Source organism: Pteropus vampyrus, unplaced genomic scaffold, assembly GCF_000151845.1.
Source record: "Pteropus vampyrus isolate Shadow unplaced genomic scaffold, Pvam_2.0 Scaffold366, whole genome shotgun sequence".
Taxonomy (NCBI): domain Eukaryota; kingdom Metazoa; phylum Chordata; class Mammalia; order Chiroptera; family Pteropodidae; genus Pteropus; species Pteropus vampyrus.
The window spans coordinates 1,137,602-1,152,383 of record NW_011889147.1 but is presented as its reverse complement, the minus strand read 5'-3'; the positions used below and the strand labels follow the sequence as shown (position 1 = coordinate 1,152,383).

The window sequence follows — 14,782 nt, the reverse complement described above, 5'->3', positions numbered from 1 at the left end:
GTCATTTATAAAATTATTATAGTAAATCCCACTACTAAAACAAACATTATATTATACTTGTATCAACTATCTGGGAACATTTACCACGAATCTGAAATAAAATTTTTATCACATAACAAGGGTTGCTATACTGAAGGATGACTAGAAAGAGACAAAGCGGTTTCTGGGTGGCCAGCTGGGCTCACCCACTATCTAGGTAAATTGCTCCCTTACATCAGGCTTGCAAATGCTATTCAGATTTGCACCTTGGTAAAATGACAAATTACTACATGTATCAAATAGTTTAAACTGTAACTCTTATAGATCCAAATGCTAAGCGTCTGTTATATTGACTATAATATCTCAGCCTTACAGTTAAGTACCAGCCTACTCTCCTGCTGGTTTCTTCAACTGTAACTTCAATAAATCCTCATCATAGTGGATTTCTCCCAAGCCTGCACTAAGGGCAAGAATGGAATGCCTTCAAAAATTTTAGTAATTTCAGGAGCTCTCATAGAATCTTGTAGACTGGATATCAGCTCCTCTGTGCAAGAGTCATCATGCTGTACCCAAACTGATTTTCAACCAATAAACCATTTAGAGGTTGATAGGTTATTCGCTTTTTTATTATTTATTTATTTTTTAAGATTGAAGTAATTTATTTCAGTCTTGTTTGAGAAGTCACTTTTTTCTTTCTTATCTATTGATCTGTTCACATCTCTTTTTGGCCATTTTTTCTTATTGCCAGTGGGGGTCTCTTTCTCTTTTCTGTTCTTTATATTTCTCCTGGATTTTAGTAGGGAGATATATTTGTATACTTTGCACTTAAGTGTACATTGAGGTAAGAAATAGTACAGTAAGTCCTCACTTAACATCATTGATAGATTCTGTAACTTTAAGAGAAAAGATATATAATGATACCAGTTTTACCATAGGCTAATTGTTATAAACGAAAGTTAAGTTTCCGTGGCATCTCATCAACATTATAAGGAAACAATGTTGAACAAAACAATGTTGTTTGAGGACGTGCTGTGTAGGTGCTTTTTAATAAAAGCCCATATCTATATGTTTAAGTCATCTCTGACTTGGTTCATTAGACGCCTTGGCCTCTGAAATCTAAACTGATAGGTATTTTTCCCTTGTGTTGGTTCCAGGGGAAATCAGCCTTGTGGTCCCACCTGTTACATTATCAGGAAAACCGACAGAGAAAACTCACATCAGGAAGTTTCAGTACCTCAGGTAAGATGATCTCTGCACCATTAGAGAGAACTCCCTCTACCCACTTTCCCATTCCCCACTGGAGTGATCATCTGCAGCAGACTATTCCAGGTCAATGAATCCTTTGCTCCATAATGTTTTCTCTTTAAAATATTAAGCCACTGGGCTCTTTGAACCACAAAGCATGCATGCCATAGCCATGGGGTTTGCTTTCATTATATACCCTTTTGATCAGTGAGATGGAAGACATATCAGCAAGAGGCCAGTCTTAGACTTCTGAGTTTAGGTTTTAAATGAATTTGGGTGGTACCGATGTGTTTGGAGCAAGCTGTTTTCAGAGTCTTTGTTTTATTTCTCTGAGATGGGCATTAAAATGATCTATCAGTTAAGAGAGCCTGTTTGTCAATGTCCTACATTAAGGTCTGGTGTGAATAATCCCTTACACATTTTTTCCTGTTTCTAATTTGATAAAAATATCAGAATTGGCAGGAACCCCAGAGATCATCTAGTTCAGCCTTCTTATTTTAGAAGAAGAGAAAACTGGGATCCAGGGAAGAAGAGAATTCACTCAAGATCACATAGTGAATCGGTAGAAGAGATTAGGAACCTGACCTTTTGTCTCCTGCTCTGGTGTTCTTTATGCCATTCTAAAGTGTTCCTGCCAGGACAGTTCCCCTCCTTCCTTTGTTTCTTGGCAGCATCTCCCCCTTTACACCATCCTTCATTCTCCTCTCTCTGCCAGGGAGTTCGTTTACCTTTCTTGGATGTTCATATCCTGATGGTAAAGATCAGTTTAGATGGGAGTGAAAAAGATACCTATGAACTCTGTTGTCTTTGCCTTTGAACTAGTTGACTTCAACTACCACTGAATGTGGCTGAAAACCAGGTACAAGAGCTCCCTAAGTAGCCTAATAAGGAGTTTTTTGGCCCACTTTCTGGGTATGAGAGCAAAAAGTCTTTTCAGGAAGGCTATAGAACTTATTGCTAAGTGATCAAGATACTAAGTTTTAAACATTGGGCCAGATATGAGCATATAAAGGTATATAAAGGTATCATATCTAGAGGTCCTAAGCATTCTAGAACATGCTCTTTAAACATCTCCTTGGCTCTTTTGTGTCTCATTTTGAAGCAAGAGCAGGACAAGAGTAGTAGCTCCAAGTAGAAGCACTACTTCCATGGATTATGATGAGAACATGCTGGATTAGGAGCCAGGGGACCTGACTTTGCCACTTGGTGACTAGGCCAAAGCAGCTAACCTCTTTGAATTTCAGTTCCCTCTGTGATATCTTCCTTGACTATCTTATAAGTTGTTAGAGAATTAAATGAGATAATATGAGTAAAGGTATTAAATCTAAAACCTAGTAAGTATTAAATCTGAAACCTGGTATTATCAAAGTAATTGTTCCCTGTAGAAATTTGTGATTTGAGATAAAAAGGCTGATCAACTGTTTGGATAGTCAGATCTCTTTGGACATGACAAACTTGTTTGTTCTAGGAATACTTCTTGATTCAGAACGGAGGAAATCTGATGCCAGCGCAGTCATGTCTCCCTTGAGAATCTCCCTCATTCAGGATATGAGGTCAGTGTGGGCTCATACGTTATAAGCCATTAAAATCCTGTTTTTAGGTGCTGCTTAGGTATCTGCTTTAAATAGCAGGATCTCAGTGACTTGGGCTTCTGCCGCATTTTAGTTAACTAGAAAGCCCTCCTCATTGGTCTTGTGCTTCACGGTGCATTTGTAGAGCTGTACAAGCAGTTGGGTTTTCTGACATTTTTGGAGAATTAAACCAGAGTATCTCAAGGCCTAAAGGCTCTTAGGTTAGCTTGGTTCCCCCTCTATCCTGCCACTTCCCAAAATTGTGGTGAGACTGCTGCCTGGCAAAGCTACATGGAAACCCAAGATTTAGAGAATAAGAGGTGGACTTTCCCAGGGTGAGATAGGGCTGCCTCACTGGGCCTCCTTTAGTTTTACAGGGGGCGTGTTGTGAGTTCATTTCCCACCCCGCTCTCCACTTCTTTTTTCTTCTTCCCCCTTCAGGCACATCCAGAACATTGGGGAAATCAAGACTGACGTGGGAAAGGCCAGAGCATGGGTACGACTGTCCATGGAAAAAAAGTTACTTTCCAGACACCTGAAGCAGCTTCTCTCAGATCATGAGCTCACCAAGTAAGGCCAGTCCACCTGGAGTAGAACCAGGCTCTCAGGAATGGTGGGGGGATTGGAAAGCCTTGTGTGTGAAGGAATAGTATTTAGTACGTCATTACTGCTGTATTCAGCTAAACTCAAGTTGTGTGTGAGGATTTTTAAGCATTCCCTATTTTCCCTCTTTATATGCAGAAGAATAATTCTGCTATATTTGTTCTCCCTACCTTCGCAATCTGCATGCTCCCAAACGGCTTTCTTAAAGAGATAGTTAGAAAGATGGGGTCCTCATTGGTTACCTCAGTTTTGGGGCTTCTCCTCTCCTTCCTGCACTCAGGTAACTTGTATATCTCTTGGGCATATGGCATTTTCTCAGTCTCTTTCCTATCCTGGGGAGGAAAGGATTGGAGAATTAAAAGAAAACTTGTAAGATATTCCCTTATATCTTTTGTTTTCTCCTGAGCCCAGGGCAAGCCCAAAGTAACTAAGCCCTTGCTCTTTCTCTCTGGACTCTGCCTGAGTCTCCCTAGAGCCTAAAAAGGCTTTTCAATGACCCTTCTAGGTCCTCTACATCCACCGTTTTCACCCAGAAAGGGGAAGGGGAGAGATTCCAAAGCCTCGCACTCCCAGAAACCACTAAATCTACAGTTACCTTCTCTTGATGTTATATCCCTTGCATTTTTTCTGTACCCTAGCTACTAGAGGAGGAGGAGTAGGGAGGGCTGTACCCCATCTCTGCCTCAGACTACCATGTCTCTGTCTTTTCTGTATATTTGGCTCTTTCTACATTAGCAAACAATTGTTGGGCATTTTTATTTAGCATTTCCTTAGGCATCTTTTCTTGGTTTCCTTTATTATGGGACTTCCGTATGGACCTTGAGGAAATTTTGTGTGAGCCAGTTGATTAAACTTGCAGAATCTGTTTTTATTCACAATGGAAATATGATTTTTAGACTGTTTATTGTGTACTGTTTATAGACCACAGCAAGAAAGCAGGTTTAAAATCCTGGTAGGTTAGAGAGCTTACCTTGAGAGGTTATGAAATAACAATAAGTGCTTAAATTTGATTCTCTATAGGGACAAAAAGGTTGAGGAGTAAAATTTGAAGATTGGGAGGACAACTGAAAGAGAACAAGTGAACCTTTTAGGCTTGGGTTTTGGAGGGGGGCTTTTTGCCCCCCGGTTTTTGGGGGCCGTTTTTTTTTGTTGAAAAATTTTTTTTACTGTAGCTGTGTGGGCACCAGGGCCTGACAGGGCAGGAGTGTTTCCTGCTGGCCAGTGTGGGCCTCACCTGTCAGGTAAGACTGCAAGTCAGCAGGAGGCCAGAGAGGCACCTAATGGATACTCAAGCACAAGAACTTTGTGAAGTCCAGGACAGTGGATAGGTCTAGGGTATATGAGCTTCAAGTCCTGGGCGACAACAAACAGGGTGCAGATCTCAATGAGGAGGCTAATCTTGCTTTCTTTAAACTATAGTCCTGTTAGAGGAGATAAGCTCAGAATTTACTCAGTATATAGTAACTTCTCACCTGATAATCTGACTTCTGTACTTCTCTGAGTGGAAAATGAGGTGAGTTTTGCTACCACAGATTGCATTTTGGATGGGGCATAGAAATAAAGGGGCCCTTTATCAAAACCTGCCCATTCCTCCATCCTTCTCTCTCTCATCTTTTTCTTCAATTTGTTTCAAGTTCCAGCTGCATCATACCCCTCACCCTTCTTAGGATGTCTTCAGCGCTTTCAGGGCTTAGTCAGAAGTTTTCTTTGCCAAAGTTTGCTTAGACTCCCTAGAGACTTGCTCCATTCCTTTGCCAGGTACCCATAGCCTTTGTTACATATTTGTTCATCACTATTTTACCACTAATTTGGCTGTATTATCATTATCTAGTTTCATACTGCTTATTAAAATTTGCTTTCGTCGACGGCATGAACTGGGTACCTTTCTCAGTACAGCTCATGTTGCCTAGCACTTAGTAGATATTTAATTGTGCACATAAAATGTGTGCATGATTACACAGGCAGGAGGAGGTACACAGCCTTGGAGAGTATATCTTGATAGAATATGCCTGAGTCTGGGATTTCCAGTTCGCCTCCAAGACTGTTGGCAGCTTGGAGATAGGGTAAGGTGGTGGGAAGGGTAAAGTGGCCCTATGTTCTAAGGGAAGAAGTTAGTTGGCTCCTATATAGTGACCTCAAACTTTTTCCCTAATCTCTCTACAGTGACTAACACTGTGTAATGCTCCCTCTACTTTGAAGCTCACTTTGCATGGCTGCCATGGCCCTATACCATCCTTTTCTCTTTTTCCCCTTACTCTTCCCATGATATTGGCTTCCACAGTCCTCAGTTCTCTGCATGCACACACATTCTTTTCACACTCTCACCTGCTCACTTGCTGTCTCAATTAGTGATCTCACTCATTCTCATGACTTCTGTCACCTCTAAGCAGGTGACTCCCACATCTGAAGCTTTAGCTCTGACGTTTCTTCTGAGCTCCAGTTCTGCATTTATTTCCATTCAACTATCCTACTTTTAAATCAGAAAGAACAAAAGCAAGCTTCACAGTCTTCATCATAACTACCTTTGTCTCAAATTTTTTGTTCATGTCACCATTATTCTCTCTGAACATCCCCTCTACTCCCTAGCTAGGTTCAAAATTTGGACTGAGTTTGACTCTGCTTTATCTCCCACGTACACATTTCAGGTCCTTAGCCTCTGCCCCCACCTGTCTCCTTTATTGTTGCTGAGTTTCACCCTCATTCCCCCTTTCACCCCTCAGCAGCACCAGATTTAAAATTCCCGAAGTTGGTTGTGGCTTTCCCTTTATCTAGGGCAGATTGCAGAAACCTATTACTTGTAGGGCAAACTGCAAACTCTTTAGCCTGAATATTGCAGGCCTTCCTGCATTTGACTCTAGCCTAACTTTTTAGCCTCATTACTGATTACTTCCCTGAGCTGTCAACGCCAGTCAAATTGGTTTTCAAATTGGTTTTCATACCCTGTCCTGTTCCTTCTTCCACACACCGGTCTAAATTTGTGCTGTCCTTCAGGGCTCTATTGTTTAGGACCATCGATGCTTATGGCTCTTTAAATTCCCAGAGAGCCTTTCATTTAGCAACTCATTATGTGGAGTTTACCTGATTTATTCATTTAGACTGTATTTGAGGATAGGTGCTTCCCTTTGCAGCACCTGCACATAGTAGGCCTTGATTGGTGAATCATCTGTTGGAAGTACCTTATAAACCTGACTAGATAGAACCTCACGGACGTGCTGAGTCACATGTGCTGGCTGTGGTGATGAGTCTTTCTTGGTGACCAGGATAGTTACCTTTTTTGTTCTCTGTGTTGAAGACCTGTGCATTTGGCTCTCTGTGTCCCCTGTACTTGGGGAAGGTATCATTGCTGTGCAGTTGCAGATGGCCTGCAATGTCAGGCAAAGAAGTTGGTCTTTGATGAGTAAGCAGTGGGGACGAGAGGTGGGGACAGGAGAAAATTTGAAAAGAGAGGAAGGACATGATCTCTGTAGCTCTTCCTTTCCTATGACCTGGATCATTTCCTTTATTGCTCTTTATTGCCTTTGAGGTAGTCCTGGGCTTACCTTCACATTTAGAGCAGTGTTCTGACTTATGGGTCTCAGGTCTGCTGAGGGTCTGATACTAGCCCTGGGTATGAATGGTGATCACAGACCTCCTGCCATTGCTCCTCCCACACCACACACTGGGGTGTTGCCCTAACTAGAAGCCTGAGAGGGCCTGTGTCTTCCTTGAGGGAATTTCATTCCAGCCCTCAGTTTAAGAATAGAGAGTCCATGACTTCTGATACTTTACATTATAGTAACATCAACCCTTGGACACACGTACTGTTATTCCTGCTATAGCTTAAGCCACTTTCCCTCTAGCCCTCAGAGTAGCTGGCTTTGTTTCTTTTTCAGGTGGCCCTAAAGAATTTGAGGCTTGACATCTTATTCTTCTTTCCACTGTCTCCATTCAGAACTGAATAATTCTAGCCTCTTTCCCCTCCTTTTGTCCAGGAGACTGATGTATTGCCTCTTCTTTGACAGAAAGCTGTACAAGCGCTATGCCTTCCTGTGCTGTGACGACGAGAAGGAGCAGTTCCTCTATCACCTCCTTTCTTTCAATGCCGTCGATTACTTTTGCTTCACCAATGTCTTCACAACTATCCGTGAGTAGGCTTGTGCTCCCCACTAGCCTTCTTGGTTTCAGTCTTCACAGGCCTGCCTGAGGCTAACTCCCTGTCTCCATTTTAAAGAAAATAGATTATCACTTGCACTTTCTATTTTCCTTTTATTTCTGTGGGGAGAGAGGTGCACTTGCCCTCCTTGGAGGTTGTTTTTTTTCTCTGAAACTTCTTATTCTCATTCTGAACTGGGAGCTTAGTCATTTCGGCCATCATGTTGTCACTGTTGTCCTAGGCACTGCTCTGGGAGCCTAAGGCAATGAGGTGGAGTGGGGTGGGGCAGTGAAGTTCACTGCCCTCTCTGCACACCAGTAAAGAAATCTTCACAGAAGGTTTTAGATCAGCCCTTAGGGAAAAACAGCTCTTCCTGAAGTAGCAGAAAGAACTCCAGAAGACAATGGGAGGTTTGGGTCCAGGTCCTGCAGTGTCCTAACTCATTATGATTTGTGAGAAGTCTACTCTTGCTGTGGGCCTCAGCCTTCCTATTTGCAGAATGAGGAAGAAGATTCAGTATGGTCTAAGGAAGGCCCCTGGAACCTCATCTTTCTTTGGTGCCAGGACACTCTGTTGAGTGGGGGCCACCTTTGAATGTGCCCCATAGCTAGTTGTTTGGCCAGTGGCTCAATAGTCTCAGGGGGCTTGGACTCTTCTTTTTCTAGGATACCCATCCTCCCCCTCAGAGACAAGGCCTGTAGGCTTCAGTAGGAGTAACATTGAACTACAGTTTAGAGGACCTGAGGGAAATTATTTCTCTCTCTGTGCCTCAGAAAAGGCATTGCAATACCTGCGTGGCCTCTCCTGAGATTGTTATGAGCATTCATGAGGTGATGGAATGAAAAGCGCTCTGAAAAGCAATTTAGTACAATGTTGAATTGGCAGTACTATTTGAGGTTCACTTATTTCCGAGTGTGTATATGGACTTGGATCTTTGATGTTTGGGTGGTAACCGTGGGAGGAGTGAGAGTGAGGGGAGGATTGGCTGACATTCTGAGCCAACAAGAGCCTAGGTCCTGGGGACCTGCTGCTCTGGGCTCTGCCAGGGCCAGTACAGCAGCGGCCACAATCATGCCAGCATGCCTGGGGGCAGATCAGGGCCCTTTCAGGTATGGGAGGGATTTCTGATCCCCCTCAATGCCTTTGTGGCTTCCCCTAAACAGTGATCCCCTACCACATCCTGATTGTACCGAGCAAGAAGCTGGGGGGCTCCATGTTCACTGCCAACCCGTGGATCTGCATCTCGGGAGAGTTGGGTGAGACACAGATCCTGCAGATTCCCAGGAACGTGTTAGAGATGACCTTTGAGGTATGTGTTATCCGGGGACCACAACCCCAGGCTTTGTGGGGATCTGAGTTTGCAACAGCTGCTTTTCTGGAGCTTTCTGCAGGGTTTTATGGAGGCCTTGCTCTGTACAGTGTTATGCATCAGCATAGCTCACCTGTGCTGAGATGGTTGGAGGCCTGGAGCGAAGGGTTGACTCGAGGAGGGAGAAGCCTTTCCTGTCTAAATGGTCTCTGGCTGGAAGGTGCTTACCCATCTGAACTTGCATACCTCCCTGTTCATGGTGTGTTGAGAAATACCCAAGAGTTCTTTCAGCTGCTCATCCCAGGTGTTCACAGATACCTCTGAACCTCAGACTGCTGCCCCACTTCCAGAGCTGCCTGCTCCCAGGCCCTATTCTCCCTCTAGATAGCAGCATCTTCTTTCTCAGCCATGGGCCCCTCATGAGATAGTGCTGTACTGCTAGCTTTGGTGGTGGGTAGAGCCATGAGCTCTGTCCCTGTGGATGCTCAGAGGCCAGGTTGTAGGCAGCCAGTCAGATCTGTGCCTCTGAGGAATGCTACTCTCTTCTGTTTTTCTGACCTACTCCATCTTCTCTATTTGGCTATTCTCTCACAGTGCCAGAACTTGGGGAAGCTCACTACTGTGCAGATAGGCCATGATAATTCTGGGCTGTATGCCAAATGGCTGGTGGAGTATGTGATGGTCAGGAATGAGATCACAGGACATACCTACAAGTAAGTGTTCCTTCAGGTTTGCTCTAAGATAGTGGGGCAAGATTACCACTGGGGTCTTTGTTTGATGCTTGGGTATATGGAGTTCTCAAGGAGACTCTTTAGGTTGTGATAGGCCAAGGCAACTTCCTGTTTGGCTCTGCCTTGTGTACCTGAAAAAAAATAGGAGGATTTTCCAAGTGAAGATGTGTAACATTGCTGTGCATAGGTTCCAGGCCATCCATCACTCAGGTGTCTTCCCTGATGAAATACACAGTAGGATGGATGAGCAGGGCCTTGATGGATTCCCAGGCATTGGCTTTGTTGATGGCTCTTGCTGAGCAGCAATGGGAAAGACACTGGAGAAGCTGGCAGCTCTGACAGGCCATTGCCTGACTTTTAGGTTCCCATGTGGCCGGTGGTTGGGGAAGGGCATGGACGATGGGAGCCTGGAGCGGGTCCTAGTTGGGGAGCTGCTCACATCCCAGCCTGAGGTGGATGAGAGGCCATGCCGGACCCCACCCTTGCAGCAGTCCCCCAGCGTCATCCGGAGGCTTGTTACCATCTCACCCAACAACAAGCCCAGTAAGTGAGAGGAGGGGCTGGGTCCTCATACTACCCATCCTGGGAAATGTGGGCAGATCCCTGGGAGCCTTGATATTTTAGCCCAAACCTCAGCCTGTGCAGCTGCCTCAGGAGCCACCTCTACCGACAAAGCAGTCTCAGGCCTTTGTCACCTTCTTCTCATGAATCCTCGGGAGATTTGGCACTCTCCCCAGAGGCTTGGAAGGAGAGGAGAGAGCTCATGGAGCCCGGACTGGGTTCTCTATACTATTTGTATATGATCCTAGAGAGGAGAGGGTTCTACCTTCTGGTCTTCTCTTTTGTGGTTCCTGAGCTTCACAGCCAAATCTTGTCCCTTTTTTGGTTGCCAACAATTCTAGGGTAAAATGAAAAATAAACTTTATGGAACTAAGGTATTGGCTTTTGCTTTTTTTCCCAGGATTTTAGGAAGAGCTAGCTCAGTGAAGTTGGGTAGGTGAGAGCCATTCTTCTCAGGAAGGGTCCAGGCTGTCCTGCCTCTCTCATGAGCCCACCCAATGTCCTCAGTCTCCTGCTCAGTCAGCTGAGCACTGTTAGCTTCTGAGATTGGTTAGGGATGTCTTCTTGATTTTTATCAGAGCTGAACACTGGGCAGATCCAGGAGTCCATTGGAGAGGCAGTCAATGGCATCGTGAAGCACTTCCATAAGCCTGAGAAAGAGGTGAGCCTTTCTGCCCTTCAACCCAGGGCCTTATATTGAATAAGAGAAAATAATATTCCAGGCCCATTTGCTTGGACAGCCCGGAGTGTACAGTATGTGCCTCAGTTAGTTTGAGATCGAGCAGATTCTTTCCTTTGGGGGCCTCTGCCTTGGGTTACCCTATTTTTCTTACACACCAATGACCCAACAGAATTCCTAGGCCCCTTGTGAATATTGTATGTTCCTGTCCTCTTCAGGATTTTTCTAGGTCTCCCTGAATAATGGCCACACTGGATTTGTCCCCCTGGTGGGTACCCAGATCCATCATCTTTTCATTCATCCATTCATTTAGCAGGTGTTCACTCTGAGAGCTGTTCTGAGGTAGGCACTGTGCCAGGTGCTAGGGAAATAGACTGGATCTCTGCCTGTCCTTTGCTTCCTTCCCAGCTGTGGGCTTTGGATTTGGGGATGCCGTGGTGGGAGGGCAGCTTGGCTGAGGCAAGCCTGTCACTCTCCCCTATTTCTTCACTAGCGAGGCAGTCTGACACTGTTGCTTTGTGGAGAGTGCGGCCTTGTCTCGGCCCTGGAACAGGCTTTCCAGCATGGATTTAAATCACCCCGTCTCTTCAAAAATGTCTTCATTTGGGATTTCCTGGGTGAGTTGGACTAGGGTATGAGGGTGGGAAAAGCATGCAGAGACATTGGGACTCACCATATACGTGGGTGCAACCATTGGGGTCTGCAGTAAAGAAGCCAAATCAAGTGACTCAGATTAGAGCAATTGTTTGTTTGTCCTGCCTTTTCTCACCCTTCACCCCTCACCTCCTGAGAACTGGACAGAAAAGATTCTTTTTAGGCATCTGTTTTATAGTATAGGCTTAGTTGTGAGTCCTCACACTTTGTCCTTGTAGATCCAGAGGGCTAGTTGATAGCATTGGAGCCCAAGCCCTGTGTTGTATCCACTTGGAGAATTTTCATGTAAGGAACTTATTCCTCAAGAGTTTTTTGTCTTTAGGGAAAGGATCAGCTTTATATCAGGGCCACATAAATAACTTTTAAAAATAAGGATAAGGAACATAAGGATCATTTTGAAATGTCACCAGTGATGTTAGAACACTCAGGTTATTCTCATTAAGTTACCTGCATCAGCAGTGGGGAGGTCCATGGCAAGTGGCCTGCAGGACAGTCAGGGATAGGTCGGTTTTGAAAGCCTTTGTCACTGGCAAGCTTATCTCTTCACAGAAAAAGCACAAACGTATTATGAAACTTTGGAGCAGAATGAAGTTGTTCCTGAAGAAAACTGGCATACAAGGGCTCGGAATTTCTGCCGATTTGTCACTGCAATCAACAATACTCCCCGGAACATTGGCAAGGATGGCAAGTTTCAGATGCTGGTGTGCTTGGGAGCAAGGTACTTCAGCCTTACAGCCCACAGTACATAGTAGCCAGCTTTGGAGGCGGTGCTGGAATCCTCATGTGGTGCAGGGGGTGGGGTACTGGCTAATACCAGGCGTCCTTGGGCAGGTGAGGCCTTGGAGGGCTTTCTAGAGGCCCTTAATTTCCTTCATGTACCATATATATGGGTGGGAATCCGTAGGGGTGGAGATAAGAGTGTGTGTGTAACTGGGGAGAAGGGGCCACATTTTGATAGGAAGGAATAAAACCACCCCACTGGTGAAATTCGAAAGAGAATATATCTAGTCATTCCTTCAACAAACATTTGATTGTGCCAGGCCTTGTGGAAAGTGGTGAGAATAGAGCTAAATCAAATATGGCCCCTACCATGTAGAAGTTCACTTGTCCCAATTAAAAACAGTACAAGGCAGAAGGTTGTGAAAGTCCAAAAAAGAAGTACACATTCATAAGGTATGCTAAAAATGTAGAGGAGAAAGATCAGAGAAGGCTTCAGGGAGTAGGCTATAAGGGTGAGCCTTGAGCTGGGACAGAATCCTTTCTTACTAATATAGATTTGTTTAATCAGGGGACTGAAATTATATTAATTTGATATCCTGGATGATGTGCATCAGAGTGGGCAAGATTGTTAGGGGTTATTCGAGTAGGTCAGATGAGAGCAGGAGGCCCAAATAAACTTAAGGCTGAATTTGTTCAGGCCACAGAAGAGAGGGAATTGGTTGTAGTAGTTATAAATAGTCTCTGGAACCAGATTCATTAAGTTCACATTTTCAGATCACCCACTTACTAGCTGTGTGATCTTGGACAAGCTACTCAATTTCTTCATCTATAAAGTGGAGATAATACTAGCACTAATAGCACCTACCTCGTATCATAGAGTTGCCATGACGGTTAAATCTCTTGTAACAGTGCCTGCTACATGCTAAGCACTATGTGGATGTTAGCTCTTAGTATTGTTCCTGATGGTGGTAGCTATGGGGAGGAGTGATTGGCTATTGGCTAGAGATTGGCTGTCGAGATGGAGGAAGTGGTGCTGCCTGGTCCTGGTATCTGGTTGGTGGTAGGGTTATGTAGGGAGGGAGGGGGCAGTAGGAAAGGAGGAGCAGGCCTGACGTCAGATGACAGGGCTGATTTGGGTCACTTAGGGCTGGGCAGCCCTCAGTGGGAGCCTTTTAAAGCTGTGTAGGGCTTCTTTGCCAAGCCCTGTTACAGGATGAAAAGCGTATTATGGGGAGCTATTTGCTTTTCCAGCTTCAGACTTCGTTTAAGGAGTGGTGGAGCAGGTTTCCCTTTGGTCTTGAACTAACCATCTCCCTTCCTTTCCCTTCTGACCCATTTGGACTGATCTTGCCCACCAGAGATCACCTGCTGCACCACTGGATTGCCTTGCTGGCCGACTGCCCCATCACCGCACACATGTATGAGGATGTGGCACTGATCAAAGACCACACACTTGTCAATTCCTTGATCCGCGTGCTGCAGACATTGCAGGAGTTCAACATCACGCTGGAGACATCCCTTGTCAAGGGCATCGACATCTGACCTCCCAGCACCAGCTAGCAATAGGACCGAGAAAGACTCACCCTGCAGCTCTGACCCTCTTCCCCAAGGGACTTAAGCAGGTTGTGCAGGAGATGGAGAGGAAATGTACACTCACTGTAAAAAGAAAACTAGAGGATTTTTGGAATAAATAATCTATTTTAGAGTTTATTTGCCGATTTGCTTTTTACACACTTTCATGTGAAAGAGTGATAGGGAGAGGGAGACGAGGTTGGTGCCGCTTATTTTGAAGCTGGTGCCCTCCCTCGCCATGGCCGCGTGCTGGGAGCCTGCGGCCTCCCTGGACTGAGCCTGGCACCGCATGCAGGGCAGTTCTACTTTCTTGCCCCACTGCGTTAATAAGGCCATTCCACATTGTTTTTAAACTGATGTTTTCTATATTAACATTATTACGGATATTTGGCTTTCCTGGGCCACACATAGGTGTGCTGGGCGGGAAGCCCCAAGCTCCAATCAAAGGGATTTTTAGTAGTGCCTCTACAAGCACCGATGAGTCAGTCCCACATCTTTTCTTTTTGTGTCAGTATTATTTGGGAAGAAGACATGCTGAGATGTATCATCGTGCAGAAAATCACGTTTCCTCTTGGCACGCAGTTGCACAGAAGTAAACATAAGCATGTTTTAACAGATTTTCCTTTTTTTTTCTCTCCATATTATTTATTTAACTCTCATTGCGTGTTTTAAGTCTTTCTTTTTATTTTTTCTTTTTTTAAGAAAAGGAAAAGCTTGTCACAGTCTAACTGGCTATGTTATTATTGTTAAATTTATGTTGTTTTGCAACTTAGAAACCAGCTACAGTATGGCCCACTTAATAAAACACCTGAAACGAACCTGCACGGTTCCCTGATTTTTATGGGGGTGGCGGAGGTTGCAGCGTGATCTGTGTGTGAGAGGACCCGACAGCAGCATTGTTGCTCTCTCCTCCCCCAGCTGGCTCTGGGCTGTGGACTGCCCAGGATGCCCCTGTGGGCCTGACATCTCCTGGGTCCTTCCTGCTGCCGCACCAGGAGCTTTCATAGTTGTTAACTTAAATGGTTA

The 14,782-nt window shown here is 44.8% G+C and overlaps 1 protein-coding gene across 2 annotated transcripts in view; it reads left to right on the top strand.

Moving 5' to 3' along the window:
- Nucleotides 1-14,571, top strand: part of DENND5A (DENN domain containing 5A) — a 51,417-nt gene extending 36,846 nt beyond the window's left edge. For both annotated transcript variants that reach the window (XM_023522929.1, XM_023522930.1), the window contains 11 exons: nucleotides 1,134-1,218; nucleotides 2,693-2,777; nucleotides 3,237-3,365; nucleotides 7,400-7,521; nucleotides 8,694-8,839; nucleotides 9,434-9,552; nucleotides 9,932-10,113; nucleotides 10,710-10,792; nucleotides 11,304-11,427; nucleotides 12,014-12,182; nucleotides 13,543-14,571. In XM_023522929.1, the coding sequence (XP_023378697.1) occupies nucleotides 1,134-1,218; nucleotides 2,693-2,777; nucleotides 3,237-3,365; nucleotides 7,400-7,521; nucleotides 8,694-8,839; nucleotides 9,434-9,552; nucleotides 9,932-10,113; nucleotides 10,710-10,792; nucleotides 11,304-11,427; nucleotides 12,014-12,182; nucleotides 13,543-13,726 (1,428 nt within the window). In that variant the 3' untranslated portion in view covers nucleotides 13,727-14,571. The remainder of the gene's footprint in view (nucleotides 1-1,133; nucleotides 1,219-2,692; nucleotides 2,778-3,236; nucleotides 3,366-7,399; nucleotides 7,522-8,693; nucleotides 8,840-9,433; nucleotides 9,553-9,931; nucleotides 10,114-10,709; nucleotides 10,793-11,303; nucleotides 11,428-12,013; nucleotides 12,183-13,542) is intronic.
- Nucleotides 14,572-14,782: the final 211 nt, after the last annotated feature.